At 38.6% G+C, this 19,397-nt stretch overlaps 1 protein-coding gene across 1 annotated transcript in view; it reads right to left on the bottom strand.

The window, feature by feature from the left end:
* Nucleotides 1-1,019: 1,019 nt before the first annotated feature.
* rab40c (RAB40c, member RAS oncogene family) overlaps nucleotides 1,020-19,397 on the bottom strand; it is a 54,647-nt gene continuing 36,269 nt past the window's right edge. Inside the window, exons 4-6 of the mRNA XM_052021365.1 lie at nucleotides 13,699-13,776; nucleotides 4,834-5,056; nucleotides 1,020-2,641 (exon numbers count right to left, since the gene is read on the bottom strand). Coding sequence (XP_051877325.1) covers nucleotides 2,364-2,641; nucleotides 4,834-5,056; nucleotides 13,699-13,776 — 579 coding nt within the window. The 3' untranslated portion in view covers nucleotides 1,020-2,363. The remainder of the gene's footprint in view (nucleotides 2,642-4,833; nucleotides 5,057-13,698; nucleotides 13,777-19,397) is intronic.

The raw sequence follows: 19,397 nt of genomic DNA, 5'->3' as shown, positions 1-19,397 counted from the left end.
TGAAGCCACAACTTACTTTCTCAAAAATAATTTTGCTACTGTAAGTGACCCTTAGACTTCAGGCTAATGAGAAATAAAAAGTTATTCAGTTTCAGATAATTCTTGATCTTGTAATTAAAACAAGGAAACCAAGTAGTTGCCATTTACCTTGTGTGGTGCATCACTAGCCATTATTCTATTAAAGACAAACTGTAAATAGCCAATAGAAAAAGAGTTAGAATTTGTGAAAATTTGGAAAGGACGAAAACAGATGAAGTAATTGTCAGCAATAAACTGCATTATAGAGCTTTTAATAAATAGCAGTTTATTAAATTGGTGCAATCTTGAGAGAAAAGAATGATCAAAACTGGACCTGAAACAAGTCTCCAACACTGGTTAAGCTCTTCATACAAACATGATTTATACTCTGTAGAAATGCTACAATGGAATGATCATCAGATGTCCTGAGGAAAAAGTTATGTTTTATGGTTTTCATTCTCACTACATGAACATCAGGTTCCTATCTTCCGTTTCTTCCCTGGTATTGGCACTTGGTACAAAAAATGTGCAGAGTGTGCATCTACTTAATCTTGTGCTTCTCTTAAAATGACATCCAAGAGTAACGCACACAAAATGCTGGAGGAACTCAGCAGGTCGGGCAGCACCTATGGAGGAAAATGAACAGTCGATGTTTCGGGCCGAAACCCTTCATCAGGACCTGTTCCTCCAGCATTTTGTGCGTTACTCCAGATTTCCAGCATCTGCAGTCTCGTGTATCCGAGAAGAGTAAATACGCTGGAATCCAGCTGATGTGGACTAGACACCAAGAGAATGTACTTTTGCACTGGGTGCTGTGACAGCATTGCAATGGCCCCCTGCAACAGTTGATTTTCTGGAATATCAGATAACTTTGCAACAATTCCCAAAATATCATGCACACTTAATATCATCTTTGGAAGAATTTAATTAAAAAAACCTTAATGCAATTCTATAGGTAATTCATTAAATAGGAAAAGACAAACCAGGCATATTATTTTGCAAAAGAAAATGTATTTCACAATCAAACATTGAAACTGTACAAAGTAAAATGCCAATAAAACACTTAAAAATCATTGAGTGTCACACAGCAGCTATAATAAATGTGAAATAGTGTTTTACACAAGCAAACATTTTGCTTAAATTGTTCCCTTTTTCTCTCTCAAATTCTAGGTGAAACTGCAACTATTATCCAGTTCAGGTGCAGAAGGTGGCCTATTCTCAGTGTTAACAGTGGATTTCTCCTATGCATTCTCTCCATTTAGTCAGTTTACCTTTAACAAGTGTCATCCAAAACAGAAAGCTGTTACAATTAGTGGCCAAAATGCAAAGTTTTCTTTTTATAACAAGAGAAATACAGTTAACAATTACAAAAGAGCAAGTTCTATTTCTTTTCCTTGATGGAAAGGAGGGGGGGAGAAAAAAGAAAGAAGTGACAGGTGCTTCTGGCAATAATAAAATGCTAAACCTTCAGTTCCAATAAGCTAAAAGGACATTAAAGTGGAAAGTTTGAGTGCAGTTGATTTATACAGTTACCATTCAGACTGGGAGCACTTATTGTTGCTGTGAAATCTTGAAATTATTCTATATTGCTGAAAATATTGTCCTTGATTTAAGAAATTGGGGAGGGAGACTGGTGGATAGTTAAACAAACACTAACTCAACAATGACATTATACAAATAACAGAACAATATTACAAAAGTAGTCTATAATGCAAATTAAATAATACATATTAATTGGCGTATTAAGAACTGGAAAAAAAACACATGACCTTGTCAGTCAACCTTTAAGAGCTGGCCTTCAGAAGGTAAAGATGCAAGGCAGGTATGAAAGGCCACATGCAGGCCATTGCAGGCTAGATATAGTCTATAATATCAAAAGGCACGGGAGTTTAGTGATGCTAGTAAGGAGTATAGTAGCAAGAGCATTCTTTGCATGTGTATTGGTTCAATTCCCAGAGATTCTTTTTCTACCATGGAGCAATAATTTAGTCAGGAGGACAAAGGTAAAGATTTAAATTCTGATCAAAGCCATGTAAACAACCCAGGACCACCTTCCTTAAAACTGGCTGTCCCTTTATTAAAAGTGGCACCTGCAAGCCATTTTAAAAACACTCTAGTTTGAAATTTCAGTGCAAATTGTCAAAACAAAATGTAATGAGTATCTGTTTCAACTAGCGTGTCTGTTCATTGATCAAATAAAAGTTTCCTTCAAGAAAAATGCAGAGCCAATCTTCATTTGGTCCAGTAGGAAGCTGCAAGAACTGTTTCATAGGAGTTCAGGTTTCAAGCTTGACCAGCTGACAAAGTTCTTGCCAAAAAGGAAAGCCTGAAACAAAACCGTTTTGCTAAGAGATTTTGCAGTTAGTACGTGTGCAGCTCTGAGGTGGACTCTGTGGTGGTCTAGGGGGTTTAGTTGACCGCTTCAAGCTGTTTCCTTTGCTTCCACCGCTGCTCGAGGCCAGCGAGTACGAACGCCCATGCATCATGACAGCATTCATTCCATTGGCCATGGAGAAAGACTTCAGGTGGCTTTTAATGGCAACAGGTAGTGGTAGTTTGTCAATAAGGTGAACAGGTGTGCAAGAAACAATGGCTCGGCAACAGAGGTCTTGCAGTGTAAAAACTGATTAAAAAAAAAAGTAAATTTAAGTATCTGCTTTTGTTTGAACATTTAGTTTATATTAAAGTACAGTTTAAAAAACTATCTTAAAAAGAAAAGTAACAAAAGACCATGGAGAATGATAGTTTAACTCCAATATCTTATAAAGATTAACACTAATAAGATTAGGGGCAGTCACAAAATGTCTGTACCCAATTTTTTAAAGAATGGTTTAAATAACACAATGATGGTGCAGTTTCAAAAAGGTCAACATACTGGGCAAAACAAGCTTCAATATTTCACTTGCAATAACTGATTCAAAGCTGGAGGCAATAAAGCTCGACTTTCCAATCTGACACTGACAAGACCTGATTTATGCACGTCAAGGTTGGGCATCAGAAAAATAAGCTCTTGGTCTCAGTCAGACCAGCTCTTTATAAATAAATGCACAAAAACTCAATACTTTACTTACAGTCTGACTCTACGGCCCAATGAGGCAAGATTACACATGTTGTAGTTGGGTTAGCTATTAAAACAAAAATGATAAGCCCTCCAGACACACTTTAGATTTTAATTTGATTAGAAATCACTAGTAAACAATTTTTTAGTTATAAGAAAAATACTTTAAAAGCCAAGCAAATGGATAACAAGTTAACAACTAGACAACTCTCAAGGGTGTCAACTCAAATCATCAACGGTCACAGGGCCAAATATGAACAAAGGAAATAGTCATTATGGATAAGTTTGTTTTAAACTTTTGCTTAAAGAAATGCAGGTTCCCATTTTTTGTATTTGTCAAGTCCTCAGCTGTGTCAGGACCATTTACGTCATCGCACAGGAAGAACTAGGAATACATTTTCCATCCCTTCAGAGATAGGTACATAACATTTTAGCCTCAACTTCAGTTCTGCCAAAGGAATGAAATAATCTTTTTCACTATCCTCTTCTTCTGATCTTTTATTTCATTAGTGAACTTTGCTCTGACCCATTGTTGTAAGTTTACTTGAACAAAATTAAAAATGAAATTAAACTTTGAAGACATCACTTATTTTATGAAATATTAACAAAGTTTAGATACAACTGTGCAATTTATCCTCAAATGAATCTAACAGACTATTTGACAAAAACAAGATTAGAGGACACTAGTTTTTCCTTGTACTACCAGGTGTTCTCACTTGGGGGCAGAGATTACTGCAGAATTATTAAATTAATATAATACAAAGTCAAAGATACAGCTATTTTAAAAGTGCAATAGTGTGAATTTTTAAAGAATGCCTCTGTATTAAGCATTTCCTCAGGAAAAATAATGCCAACATTGATAGATCAAGGGCAACAAAATATTAATAGAGCACCAGCTGGGTGAACCAAGTAAGAAATACTATATTCTCCAAGTCCATATAAAAGCAGGTATTCTCAAAGTATTAGTTTTTCTTCCCCCCACCCCCCCCCCCCAGAGAGACTTTGTATATGATAAAAAAAATTATATAGCATGTTAAAAATGTAGCCACCATAAGTGATTACTCAAAAAAAAAATCAGACACTGCAGTAAAGCCAAGTAGGGGTACCGTAGTATGGAGGCTTTCAGACCAGCAGCCAAAGTTCTTGACCATTAGTCCACACACAGATTTAGCTGGGAAATTTCATTCAAGTATTGAAATAAATCTGGTGCTTTGATTTGAAAGTTAGACTCAGAAAAGGTGTCCATAAAAGTATTAGACTTGACATATATATAAAAAAAACACTTGATTTACTAATTACCTTCAGAGAAGGAAATCTGCCATGTTTACTAAGCCTGACGTACACCAAAATCCCATGAACAACTTTTGGAAAAAAAATCTAATCATTTTGTTATATTACTTGTGCCCCTCAAAGTTTTATCTTGAAATTAATTTACAATGTCTTGAATGGTTTTCTCCCCCCATTTATTCATACTTCTGTTTTAAAAGATTTTGCCTCTTCATCTCCATTCTTCCTGAATCAATTTAGACAAGCAAAATGTTGATCTTGTGTGCATGCATCATTTAAATAGAAAACAAACAGTAGATTTTTTACTGCCCTGGTCAATCCTACGCTCATACTGCAATTCCAGCTGACATTAATTTAACATAGAAAAAATTTACAGTTCTAACTGATCCCTGTTAAAAAAAGTTTTATACCCACCTATACTACAACATATAAAATTGAAGGATGAAAATGATCAAATAATTCTTCCCTACCTCTGTTTGGTTTCCAGAACCTTTCCATGCCATGTCTCATCAACACAATGCGTGATAGTTCTGTGAAGGACTCAGTCACATTGAAGTTGCACAGTGGGCTAACTTCAAAGAACGTCATTCCATTTTTTTCAGCATAGGCACGTGCCTGTTCAGTGGGAACCTGACGCTTGAAGGCAAGATGCAATCTATTGCCAACCAAGATTCTTGGCACGCCAGGAGCATGCTGAAACAAAATATAAAATCAACTGATAGATACTTGGTATATTGTGAACATATAATGGTATTAAATGCATTTTTCTCATGAATTCCTCCCCCTGATGCATTATTCTTTACATGACATTTCCTGCCTCAAATTTTTCCTAACCTTCAGTCAGCCAGTCAGTGTCAGCTTTGGAGTCAGAAAGTCATAACCCCATGCCTGTGTCTTTAGCGTATAATTTAGACCAACTCTACAAGACACTACTCCATGGATGAGATGGTAAACTGAGGCTCTTTCAACTGGAAGAAAAAATATTGGAACTCTTCCAATGCTCACCTTGCTGGCTATGTATTTCCCACCCGCATTTTCCTGAGTTCATCTGCTATCTTTATCTTAATACACAAACCCTATTTGCCTATTGTCCATGGACCTACCTGACCAACAGTGCTTCCTGAAACAAAAACACATTGGAAATACTCAGTAGGACAAATGAAATTTTATGGAAGTGACAGCCCTCTGGTTTCTGATCTGAATGGGCGTTTTGATCTTGTGTAGAAATATTAATTTTCAAGCAGGGATCAAGCAGAGCTCAAGCCAAATGCCTTTCCAAACAATGGCTCCTAATTTAAGAATGCCACTATTAGATTTTCATCTTTAGACCCAACCCATACTCACCTTCCACCTCCCCCACTCTGAAAGCTCTGCATTCCTCTACTTCTAGCAGCTTGTGCATCTCCATTGCTCCATTACTGACAGGCATGCCCCAATCTTTCAAATTCTCTTTGAGCACTCTGCATCTGTTTGACCAAGCATTTGGTTTCCTTTCCAAGTATCTTTAATGTTGAACTTTTGTTTGATAACACGTGAAACACCTTGGGTTGTTTTACTGGATTAAAAGTGATTGATAATTAAAATTATTTACACAAAAACTAGGAGAGTTCTTCAAACATGGCCAATACTCAATAGAGTCAAGAAATAGATGATTCAGTCACTTATTAGTGTATATGAGATCTTGCTAATACACTATGGATTGCTGTTTCCCTAAACAGTGATTGATATAACTAACTGCAAAGCACTTTAGAATGTTCCATTATCACAAATATGGTATATTGAAGCAAGTCCCTTTCTTGTACATGCTTTACAAAGCTCTGCTCTTTGCCTTTTACATAAAGCCCCTCAACTTCATCTAACTACACTACTTTACTGCAAATTAGTAATTTTTGCCATCCTATTATAGCAGTAGGGATTCCAGTTATGTGTGTAGGAATTGACTTGTACATAGTTACCCCCACCCCCAATAATTTTAAGCTATTACAAATATTTTCCTGGAGAGAAACATGGTAACGATCGTTACCATATTGTTTGGGTTACTCCACAAATTCAAATCAGGCAACTTCTGGGCACGACTCATTCTTGGAGCTCTCGTAATTTCTGCTTCAGTGGTGCACAAGATGTCGCCATTTTCCATGCAACAACCTGGCCTTCACAGTGCACAGTCAGACTGGATTCACCACAGAGTTCATTCTTTGCTTATTTTACATCCTACAGGACCAAAACTTCTCCAGCATGTCCACCCAAATAAAAACTCACTATTCTTAGCACTGCAAGACCACTATTTCACCTACAATCTGATCTGGTATTTCTGGTCCATAACATGTTGTTCCTCATTACTGTTTTTAATTTCCATCAAAAGAAGTTCAATTAAGAAACATCCTAGAAATTCCAGTGCCAAATGGGTGAGGGCAGCCATTGACCGAGGGCCAGATTCTATGGTTGAAAACATGAGAAGTGGTTGTTTGCAAATTGAGATCTGCAGGATAGGCAATGAATGGGTGTGGTTTGTTGGAAAGAGAATGGGCAAATTAGAGTGGGAGAGACATAGTATATACAATGCTCATCATCTGAACTCCTCCAGGATTTTGGCATAGCTCTTTTAATCCATTTACAGATTTTATCACAGATCTCTACAACCATACAATTCACATCAAACATGGGTAAAGAAACAACATAAAGCACCCTAATGAGAATATTCTGCAAAACAATTTTTTTGCCACTGACTAATTAAAGTCTGATTAACATTAATCTTTCTTTGTACACTCAATTACTTTACAAAAGACAGACAAAAAGTTTGCTGGCGAGGGAAAACCTTCAATTAAATGTAATCACTAAGTAATAGTAGATGCCAATCACCAGCATCTTAGAATTAAATCCTAAAAGTGACTTCTTATGAAATTAGAGGGCAAATTCTTAATGCATCTGTACCATATTTGTTTGCGCACTATGGTCATGTCAATATTAAGCAGCCTGTAGGAAATAACAGGTTTTCTATATTTCCAGATTAATTCCATGATATTAAGATATTTATTAGTCACATGCACATTAAAACCCACAGTGAAATGTCTTTTTGCATTACTGACAATATGCTGGGGGTAGCCCGCAAGTGGCACCACTCTTTTGGTGCCAACATAGCAGGCATGCAGCTCCTAACCTGTACGTCTTTGGAATGTGGGAGGAAACCGGAGCACCCGGAGGAAACCCACACAGACGTGGGGAGAACGTACAAACTCCTTACAGACAGCAGCGGAATTGAACCCTGGTTGCTGGCGCTGTAACAGCATTACGCTAACCGCTGCAGATTTATTGTATCCACAAATAACATGATGGCCCAGCTGATTTTGCACGAGCCAGAAGTTAAGGCAGTGGGATAATTAGTGCAACATATAATGCAAATACTAGGTGACTGTTTCGCAGAACACCTGCACTCTGTCCATAACCGCGATCTGCATCCCGTTGCCAATCACTTCGACTCCCCCTCCCACATGATCACTGATATGTCAGTCCTCATCCTCCTCCACTGCCAGGAGAATTCCAAGTGCAAACTGGAGGAACAGGACCTCATTTTCCATCTTGGAACCTCGCAGTCTAACAGCATGAACATTGAATTCTCCCACTTTAAGTAATGTCCACCCTTTCCCCACACCACCACCCCCCCCCCCCCCCACCACCACGCTTCTTCTCTTCCCTTTCCTAGCCTCTTTTTTTTTCCTGTCTTCCCCCCCCCTTACCTTTGACCCATCCCCCAGTGGATCTGCTCTCCCCTCCATCTACCTAATACCACCTTGTGCCCAACCCACCTCCCCTCTTTTGTCCACCTATCACTGCTCTGCTTTTCCCTCCTATATATTGGGCTTCCCCTTTCCCCATCTTCAGAAGGGTCCTGACCCGAAACATTGACAGTCTGCTTTTCTCCACGGATACTGCCTGGCCTGCTGAGTTCCTCCAGTATCATTGTGTTTTTCATCAATGCAGATAATAGTGCATTCTTTTAATAAAATACTGTCATGGTTCTTTAATTTTCAAAATGGATCCCAATTTCATTGTGGTAAAATGATAACAGTGTTGCAACTAGTTCTTAATAAGATGATTCTTGCCAGTTTGGTTTGAAATGACTAAACAGGTTTTTCTGGTTGTGCTGTTTAAAAATATTGCAGTGCTACATTCAGTAGACCTACATTCTGCATAATTACACCATAACTTCTGCATTTGCTAGCCCATGCATTTGCTCACCTCATCCTTTAATTGCCCTTTTACATTAATTATACATTTCATTCCTAAAGATACACCATGTATTTCCCTAATAATCCTGGAGCTCATTGAGTAAGTAGACGAGCCTAAGTTTCTAGTTTTGATTTATAGCTTTCCCAATCTCAGGTGGCATCAGATGTACAATTTAAACCTTTGTAGAGGATTTGAAATAGTAGAAATTCCAAAGCACTTCACAGGGACAATAACTGATAGTGGACTCCTGGAACAACTTAGCCTTCCTAGTGCATGGTCATATGGTGCTCCTGTTGAGTTGTCATTGTCAAAGAGGCAAGTTTTGCTGAGAACTTTGAAGAGACAGCAAACTAGTTCAGTATGTGGAAAATGAAACTAGAAAGTTCCAACACTGAAAGCTGAACAAAATAAGAGCGGTGAGTGCATCCAAAATGCAAATATTGGAGATAGTTGCCGATGTGAAAAAGATCATCTATAGAGGGATTTGAACAGAATTTTGAAGTTACAAGGTGATGGCAATCAGCAGGAAGTTGTAGTTAGGAATGCAGACAGCAGTATTTTAGACAAATTGCATCTTATGAAGGATTAAGAAGGGAGATCAGTGAAGGATGTGCTTGGAGTAACTGAGCCAAGAGATAATGAAAACATTAAGTGTCACAGCAGGATGGGAACGAGGTAATAGTGAATTAGGGCAATGTTAAAAGACGCAGCAGGTTATAGTATGGGTACACAGACAGAACTCCAAGCTTGAGATCAAGGAGCAGACACAAGTTCTACACAAAAGCCTTCAGCCCAATCTGTAAATCAAAAGAGATCAATACAGGAAATTTAGTTTGAATAGGACACAGTTACTTCATAAAGTTTGAAAAACTGAAGCCAGGTCCTAGGGTGGTGGAAGGAAGATTTACCAAGAAAACAAAAAAAGGAATAGCATGCAGAGGAAGAATAATAAGACCAAGAACAGAAAATATACCCAAAACACATATAAACATGCACATATAGAGGGGAATCATTGAGGAAAAGCAACTAAATGATTGATCATGCAGAATGCTTAAGAGGTTATAAAACATCGCAACTGCAAATACAATGATTGTCGTCAGCAAATCTGACAAATTGCATTATTAGGGAAGGAAATGTGCGATTGGTTTTAAATGGTACACAATAAGAAGTGGATACAGAAGTGAGTGGTGGTGACATTTGCAAGAAAAGCACAAAGGGAAATTAAAAAGTTGGAACTAGAACTAGAAGGAAAGTATGTACTAAGACAGCATTCCTAAAAGAAAAGAAACATTGTAAACACCAAATGTAGTTCACTAAATTGGAAGTGAATTTCGATTGCTACTTCACATGTGTAAGGAGTGTGTGTCCCTGAAGGCTGAGAAAGGAAGGAGGTAAGTGGGCTGGTATTGCACAGGAAGATGCTGTGATGGGGAGTAGGTGTTGGAAAAGATGGATGAGTAAACTAGGAAATTGGAGGGGGAAAGGTCTCTTTGGAATGCTGAAAGCAGGTGGAGGGAAGGATTTGTCTGGTGGTGGCATCTTTATTTCCATACTTCCCTACAAGATAGGAGATAATTTTAGCCCACTGAGTCCATGCTGGTTCACAGAACAATTGTATTATGCCAGGAACCCATTTTTGTCACGTTCCCATCAACTACTTCCCCACCCCCAGACTCTACCATTCGCCTACACACTTGGGACAATTTATAGTGGCCCAATCTTGAAGAATGATCTGCTGAATGTGGAGAAGTGGCCTAAGCTGCCAAGTGTTCCCAGTATGTTATGTTTCTATTTTAGATTTCCAGAATCTGCATTTTCTTTATTCTTACTCCAGACAAAATCTCACCAGGACTTTTGCTGCAGCTACTTTCTTCCCTTTACATTCCAAACATTTATACCTTGATGGCACCATTCCAATAGCCTTTTAGGTACTTCTGCACCCATTAAACTTTAAAAATCCAACCCTCATTCTAGTTATGTATTTTTGTGCTTGGGTAAAGAATGCAATGTTTCATGGGGTCAGGTATTCAATACAACTGAATGACAAATATTCACAGCTGCGTTGCACTGTTAGAATTAAAACTTAATTCACGGTACCACACAAAAGACCTTTAGCCCCTTTTTTCTTTGCAATTTAGGCAATAAATTTCAAAAATTATTTCGTAGGTTAAATAATTTGGGGGAAATTAATGTCACAATCTTTAAAAATCCTCCGGAAGCCAATTCTTCCTGTCTGTGCTAGGGGATGCAGGAAATAAGTCACTCATCCTGAGAGCGGAAGGTAAACACAACCTAGAAGGAATAAGAGGAATTTTTTTTTCCATTTAAATGTTTACTCTAACCTCCTCTAATTTATTTTACTTTCATAACTATAAAATTGCACTGGATATTTTTTGCTATTATTTGTTTTCATTTTATTGCAATTTTACCAATGAACAATGAGAGAATGTTGAATACATGTAACATTGATTAGCAAAAATATTGGAAAGCACTAGTGAATGTACTTAGTGTTGTATAACAAATTATTTTCTTTGATTTCCATTTTGACAGTTAAAATATTTGACACACAAATTTGATTTCAGTAAACAAAAATCCTCCCTTCACTATTAGTGAATAAACCAAAGTGTATTTTGTGTGTTTCATTACATAACCTGTTGTACTGCTTGTGCTGAATGAGAAGAATATGAGGAAGAATGATAGTGTTGTTAAGGAGGTACATAGGCAGAACTGGGAATGTATCCAGTGCACAGATGTGGAGATTGAAAACTGAATAATTTAAGACCTTTAACTGAGATTAAAATTACTCATTAAATGGATAAAATTGTATACGAAATGCCTTAATATATAATTAAAGATTATACCTTTCTGATCTCTGATCATTTCTCCTGCAAATTCTCTAATGGAATCCTTTTATAATGGACCATTGTCATGAACAATATTTTAGAAAATGGATCATGGTGCTTTATCCTCATCTTCTCTACATCCTTTAATCAATACATCCTACCCCAAAACCTCCCTACAGTTTTCCACCACAGCAGAACTAACATCACATCATCTCACTTTTGCTTAACAGCTCACAGCCAGATTATCACTACCAAAGGCTTCTACTCCCATGCCTCCATAGCAAATTCCAATCATTACTTAATCCTCCCTTTCGCAATTCTTGAAACAGTTGTGATCTCACTATCGGAAATAAAGTGTATGGTAATCTTATGCAGTCTTTGAAATGTATCCTTTACTGTTCTTCCAATTCCTTCTTAAACTAACTAAGACTCCATTTTATATATAGAGTCTCAGGGATGGATTGCTCTACCAACCGCTGCAAGGAAATGACCATTTACCTAGGTTCAAAAGGTCAATGAAAACGACAAACCTATTTTACTAGGTTTATATCCCTTTATACTGCTCAAGAATCTGGAGAGCATTCTCAGGTAGGAAAGAGAACAGTTAGGCCACCATGTGTATTTTTCTCAAGTCATGTAATTAGGTCAACTTTGTGTTTTCCATAAATGTTTAATTACTGCAGGAATATCCTAAGAAACACAAAGCTACAATCTACCCTGGGATCCCTGCTAACTTAGGTTTCAACATGTGTCCTGAGGTAGAAAAAATAAATTTGTCCATTGTTCCTGGAATTCAATGCTGTTGAGCATATAGAAAGCTTCTACAAATCAGACCAGAAGCCTTAATCTGAAAATGCCAGAAAAGCCTATACCGTCAATCAAGCATGCATCCATTTTCACAGGTATATGGCAGTCCTGGAAGTGTACTTGGAGTATTGTGTGTAGTTCTAGTCACCATGCTATAGGAATGATGTAATTAAGCAGGAGAGGGGGCAGAAAAGATTCACAAGGATGTTGCTTGGACTGGAGGGCTTGAGTCATAAGGAGAAACTGGTTAGGCTGGTACCGTTTTCCCAGGAGCAGAGGCAGCTGAGGGTAACCTTAAAAAGGTTTGTAAAATCATGAGGGCCATAAATAGGGTAAACAGTCACAGTCTTTTTCCCCCAAGGTGGCAAAACCTAAGACTAGAGGGCATAGGTTTAAGGTGAGAGGGGAAAGATTTAAAAAGGGACCCATGGAACAAACTGGCAGAGGAAGTGGTAGAGGCAGGTGCAATTACAACATTTAAAAAGGCATTTAGACAGGTACATGGATAAGAAAGGTTGAGAGTGATATAGGCCAATGGGTCTAGCTCAGGCAAAACACCTTGGCCGGCAGAGATGAGTTTGGCCAAAAGGCCTGTTTCAGTGTAAGTGGTTTATTGTCACATGTACTGAGGTACAGTGAAAAACTTTGTTTTGCATGCCATCCATACAGATCCAGGTATTTATGTACAGGACAGGAGAGTTCATCAGGTGTGTTGATCCTGTCCAGTAACAAGACGAGGGGAAATCTGGTGATTGGGCAAGGTCAATTTTCCTTTGTTTACTCTAATTCCTTCAGATACTGTTAACTGCAGGTTCTGGGGTATGAGGTATCAACTGAGAAAAACTCCTCACAGCAGATCTATGACAGGGATCAATTCAACGAACCACAGCAGTCTAGAAGCTGGCAGAAGTGTTCAAGTTCATGGTTGAATATAATATTCAGTACGATTTACAATTTTTCTAGAAATGGGACAGCCCAACAAGCTCATGCAGATAAGTAATACCTGTGTTATACAAATACTAGGGTAATCACCATCTCCAACTAAAGAATGTCCAATGATCTTTGTAGATTATCCCAACAAAACTATTGGCTTAAATGGACCAACCATACAAGTGCTAAGCATTTAAGAGTAGGCCGTAGGCATACCATGGCTGCAGTTTGCTTCATCTGCAAAATACACTGTAGCTATAAGGATTCTTTGAAAGTAGTTTTCAAATCTGCAATCTCTACTACAGAGAAGGACAAGGATTAAGCATATGGGAACATCACCACTGTTATTGTGCCAACATTTAAATCAAGAGGCTCCAATTCTCCATCACATCTTTGATCAATTCAGGTACGTATTTTATCCCCAAGGAAAAATCCCATTTACAAAGGAAGCCTCAATAAAGCAGATGAAATGAAAAAGTTAGTTTGAGCAGAAATCCAAATGTTACTTATATGAGAAAAGCAATTTACCTCATCAATTTCCTTGATCCACCGGTCAATCCCATCAAAGGACCATCTATTAGTGATATCATAAACCAAGAGTATACCCTGAGGAAAAAAAATAAAAACAATTTTCATTATTATTTTCACTACTTATGACTTCTTTTTTAAAAAACAGGGAAATACATTAAGATAATGGAGGTATAATTACAACACTGTCCACGAACCAAAGATGTGGTTAATACTTCCTGTATTTATACTAATAATGGAAACTGGAAGAAACCAAAGGCTGCCAAACTAGGATCCATGACAGCAAAGAGGAAAACAAAATCAATTCTCTAAAGCTACAATGAATAATACATACTGGCATTCATTTAGTACCTTCATGTCAAACTATCAAAGTATTCTAAAGAAATAGCTTTTGAAGAATGGTCACTGTGCAGACAATTTGAATCAAGAGGTTCCAATGACACAAAGCTGCAATACCATGGGACATATTCGAATAACAGAACTGCTTGATTAAATTACAACCCTGAACTTCTAGCATCAAAGTACTATAATTTTGGAACTGTAATGTTTGAAAGTGAATCATTAGGTAGCACCAGCTGTACTACTGTAACAATGCTGCCATCTCAGCTCACTAACATTATGCAATTTTATTCGATGCTGCAAAGTGTAAACAACTACAGCAAATCTCTGCAGAAATTAAACAACAAAGACTACTAGAATATGGAACATAGAACAGTACAGCACAGAACAGAACAGGCCCTTCGGCCCACAATGTTGTGTTGACATAGCTATTCCCTCCTACCTCCAGGATGCCAATATCCCTCTATTTTGCTTGCATTCACGTGCCCATCCAAGCCCCTCTGAAAAGTCCCCAGTGAATTTGCCACCACCACCCAGGCATCCACCACTCTCAGTAAAAAAACATACCCCTCACATCTGTTCTGAACCTATCCCCTCTCACCTTAAATGCATGCCCTTTGGTATTGGATCGCTCAATAATGGGGAAAAGATATTGCTTGTTCATCCTATCTATGCCTCTCATAATTTTATACACTTCTAACAGATCACACCTCAGCCTCCAACACTCCAGAGAAAAGAGCCCAAGTTTGTCCAGCCTCTCCTGATAGCACATGCTCTCTAATTCAGGCAGCATCCTAGTAAACCTCCTCTGCACCCTCCCTAATGCCTCAACATCCTTCCTACAGTGAGGTGACCAGAATTGCATGCAATACTCTAAATGCAGCCTAACCAGAGTTCTATAGAGATGCAACATAGATTCTTGACTCCTATACTCAATACCCCGATTAATAAATGCAAGCATTCCATAAGCCTTCTTAACCACCCTGTACCTGTGTAGCTACTTTCAATGAGTCATGGATTTGCACCCCAAGGTCTCTCTGCTCTTCAACACTGTTAAGGGTCTTGCCCTTAAGAGTGTACTGTCTCTTAACATTAGTCCTTCCAAGGTGCAACACCTCACATTTATCTGGGTTAATCTCCATTTGCCATTTCTCTGCCCACATCTGCAGCTGATCTATAATCACGCTGTGTCTGTCGCCAGTCTCCTACACTATTCACAACTCCACCAATCTTGGTATCGTCTGCAAACTTACTAACCCAAGCATCAACATACTCATCCAGGTCATTTATGTACATCACAAACAGCAGAGGTCCCAGCACAGATCCCTGCGGAACACCACTAAACACAGGGCTCCAGCCCAAATAAGTCCCTTCAACCACCACCCTGTCTTCTACAGGCAAGCCAGTTCTGGATCCACACAGCCAATTTTCCACTGACCCAATGCATCAGAACTTTCTTGATGAACCAATTATGTAGGACCTTGTCAAATGCCTTACTGAAGTCCATATAGATGACATCCACAGTTCTACCTTCATCAATCTCTCTCGTCATCCTGTCAAAAAACTTAACCAGGTTAGTAAGACTCGATTTGCCCCGCACAAAGCCATGCTGAGTTTCCCTTATCAAGCCACAGGATTCCAGATGCTCGTATATCGTATCTCTAAGAATTTTCTCCAGCAATTTCCCTGCAACTGATGTGAGACTCACTGGTCCATAGGTCCCTGGATTTTCCCTTGTTCATTTCTTAAATAGAGAAACAACATTAGCCACTCGCCAGTCATCCAGGACCTCACCTGTGGTCAGAGGACGCAAAGATACTGGTCAAGGCCCCAGCAATTTCCTTTCTTGCTACCCTCAGTAACCTGGGGTATATCCCATTGGGGCCAGGGACTTAACCTCCTCCTTGACCTCTAAATGTCCGAACATGTTTCCACCCTCAGTTCCAATTTCTGCATCTTGCATGTCCCTTTCCTGGGTAAATACCGAAGAGAAATACTCATTCAGAACCTCACCCACATCCTCTGCATCCAAACACAGATTCCCTTCTTTATCCTTAAGTGGTCCTACCCTTTCCCTCATTATCCTCTTATTCCTGACGTAGGTAATAGAATGCCTTTGGATTCTCCTTAATCCTACTTGCTGAGGACTTTATGACCCCTCCTGGCTTTCCTAATTCTTTTCTGGAGATCATTTCTAGTTTCTCTATAGTCCTCACGTGCTCTGTCCAATCCGAACTTCCGAAGCTCTACATACTTGTCCTTTTTCTTCTTGACCAAGTTCATTACTTCTCTGGACATCCAAGGTTCCCTTATTTTCCCATTCATGTCCTTCCTTCTAATCGAGACATACCTATCCTGTACTCTATATTTGATCCTTAAACACTTTCCACATGCTCAACGTGTGCTTGCCAGCAAAAAGGTTTTCCCAGTTTACTCTACCAAGTTCCTGCCTCATGCCTTCATAATTAGCCCTGCTCCAATTTAAAACTCTCCCACTAGCCCCAAACTTATCCTTATCTATAGCTATCCTTAAAGTTAATGAGCTGTGGTCACTGTTCCCCAATTGCTCATCCACTGATAGGCGAGTCACCTGGTCAGGCTCATTACCCAACACCAGGTCCAAAATAGCCTTTCCCCTTGTTAGACTGTCAACATATTGATTTAGGAACCCCTCCTGGATACACCTAACAAATTCTGCCCCATCTAACCCCCTTGCACTAAAAAGGTCCCAATTTATATCAGGGAAGTTGAAGTCTCCCATGACCACAACCCTGTAATTAATTATTTAAAAAAAACACACATTTCCCTAATCTGCTTACATATCCGTTCCTCAGTGTCTCGTTGGCTATTGGGAGGTCTATAGTACACCCCAAAGAGAGCAAATGCACCCTTCCTATTCCTGAGTTCTACCCATGTAGACTCTGTATCCAAGCTCTCCATTATGTCTTCCTGGAGTGCAGTTGATATATTATCTAATTAGTATTGCAACTCCTTGCCCTCTCTATTCTTCTAAAACTTCAAAACCCTGGTACATCGATCACCCATTCCTGTCCCTCCCTCAACCAAGCCTCTAATGGCCACAACATCATAGTTCCACGCACTGATCCATGCTCTAAGTTCATCACTCTTGCCCATAATACTCCTAGCATTAAAGTACAAACACTTCAAATCATTCGTCCCATCACATCTGTTATCAGGAATCTGCCTAATACTACATTCCCCAACATCAGCCCTCCTGCCCGTTCCCTCACTTACTGACCTGTCTTTCCAGTTCCCATCCCCCTGCGAAGCTAGTTTAAATATTTCCCGGTAGCATTAACAAACCTCCCTGCCAGGATATTGGTTACCTCCAGTTCAGGTGCACCTATTGTAGCTGGATAATTTAACCATTGATTATAAACTCTGGTGAGATGCAGAACACAGCAGTTCCTAGAAATCTGAAAAAAAAAGATGCTGAAGATACTCTGCAGGTCAGGTAACATCTGAGGAGAGATTAAAACTAAAATAATGTTACAGGTTGATGATCCAAACTGACCTGGTCTGGATCAAACCAGTAAATTACTAAATTCAACATCAAGTCCCAAGGGTTACAATATACCTAGTGATGAACTGAATAGTATATATCAAAATCTTTCCTTCCCCTTCTAGACTTCCCTTACACCACCTCAACAGATAAATTAGTGACCAATATCTGTTACAAACCCATAAATTCCAACAGCTATCTTGATTATACTCCCCCCTGCACCCCCAACCCTGCTTCATTCAAGAACTCCGTTCCAGTCTTCCATCATGCCTATTCTGAAGACATTCCTATACCCTACTTACATTGCAATATGGCAGAAATTGCAGATCCTGCATTACCAGACTTCAACTGCAATAAACCAGATTGTCTGACCCACCAATTCTATTTCAAGGATCATGGGAACATCTGGCCTCCCTCTCTTCTGACTTTTGCTAATTATCATAATTAATACAAATATTACATTCCTACAATTGTGTGCATCTTATCCACAATTCTTTGAACTACATTCTGCAAGTAAGGTAGGATCTTAAATATGCCATATAGAATCTTCCATTAAAATACAAGTGAACAGAATTCATATTTGAAAAGGAAGGAATTTTAATCTTGTAATATAGGTAATTAAACCCTCTACTTTTATTAGCTAGAGGGAAATAATAATAGCACAACCATCTTTCCTGTTACCTCTATTTTAAAGATTATAGAAAAGTTTAAAATCAAAGCATAATTTCCTGTACATGGTCAGTTCATAGCTCATCTGTAACACTATGGAGAATTAAAACTGGAATTAAAAATGTCAAAAACCTGTGTGTTTCCAGAGGTGGCCAATTTTTTTGTTTGCAAATATTTAGCTAATGAACAAAACAATAATCAAATTCTATACAAAAAGTGTTTTCCAAATCTATACAAAATGTAACATTTTAGCAGTGGCAGATTTAAATACATGTTGAGATTGAAATACACTTTGAAACTGGAGAGAATTTTACTGTTAGAAGAAACCTGCCAATAATCAAAGTGAAGTATTCCATTTACCAACATCAAGATAGTATCAGCTTGAGTTTTAGACCATAAGACAAAGAGACAAAGGAGCAGAAGTCAGCCATTCAGCCCATCAAGTCTGCCCTGCCATTCTATCATGAGCTGATCCATTCTCCCATTGAGCCCCACTCCCCCATCTCTCACCATAACCTTTGATGCCCTGGCTACTCAGATACTCATCAATCTCTGCCTTAAATACACCCAATGACTTTGCCTCTACAGCTGCCCATGGCAACAAATTCCACAGATTCACCACTCTCTGGCTAAAGAAATTTCTCCGCATCTCTGTTCTGAATTGTCGCCCTTCAATCCTGGAGTCGTGCCCTCTTAGCATAGTTATTTAAACTGTGATTCCAATACTATATTCCAATTATCTCAATGTGAATTTGTGTCCTCATTAAGCAGTGATTTCAAGCATCAGGTTACATATGACAATAGTTAAAAGAGCAGTTTCTTTGAAAATGGACTTGGTGGAATTGCTTACTACACTAGTGATTTTGTGAGCTGGTTTTCATTGTCGAATTTCTAGTTTAGGGCTCAGTTTGGTGAAAATTTTCTATTTAAGATACGCACGAGAAATTTTTCTCCACATCCATGAGGGCTTATTTTTAACAATTCTTGACTAAACTGGTAGACTCATTCATTCCTTTCCCAATGCCCAGAGACCACATATATTCACTCATTAGGTCTCCAGAATTAACATTACCCTGGTTTTTGAAGAACTGATATTTAATCCAGGCTATTTCATGGTATAGCTCATCAGGACACATCAAACCCCACAAGGTAATTTAAAAGATACATT

The sequence above is a fragment of the Pristis pectinata genome, chromosome 8 (genome assembly GCF_009764475.1).
Source record: "Pristis pectinata isolate sPriPec2 chromosome 8, sPriPec2.1.pri, whole genome shotgun sequence".
Lineage (NCBI taxonomy): Eukaryota > Metazoa > Chordata > Chondrichthyes > Rhinopristiformes > Pristidae > Pristis > Pristis pectinata.
This window is presented reverse-complemented; position numbering and strand designations above follow the sequence as displayed.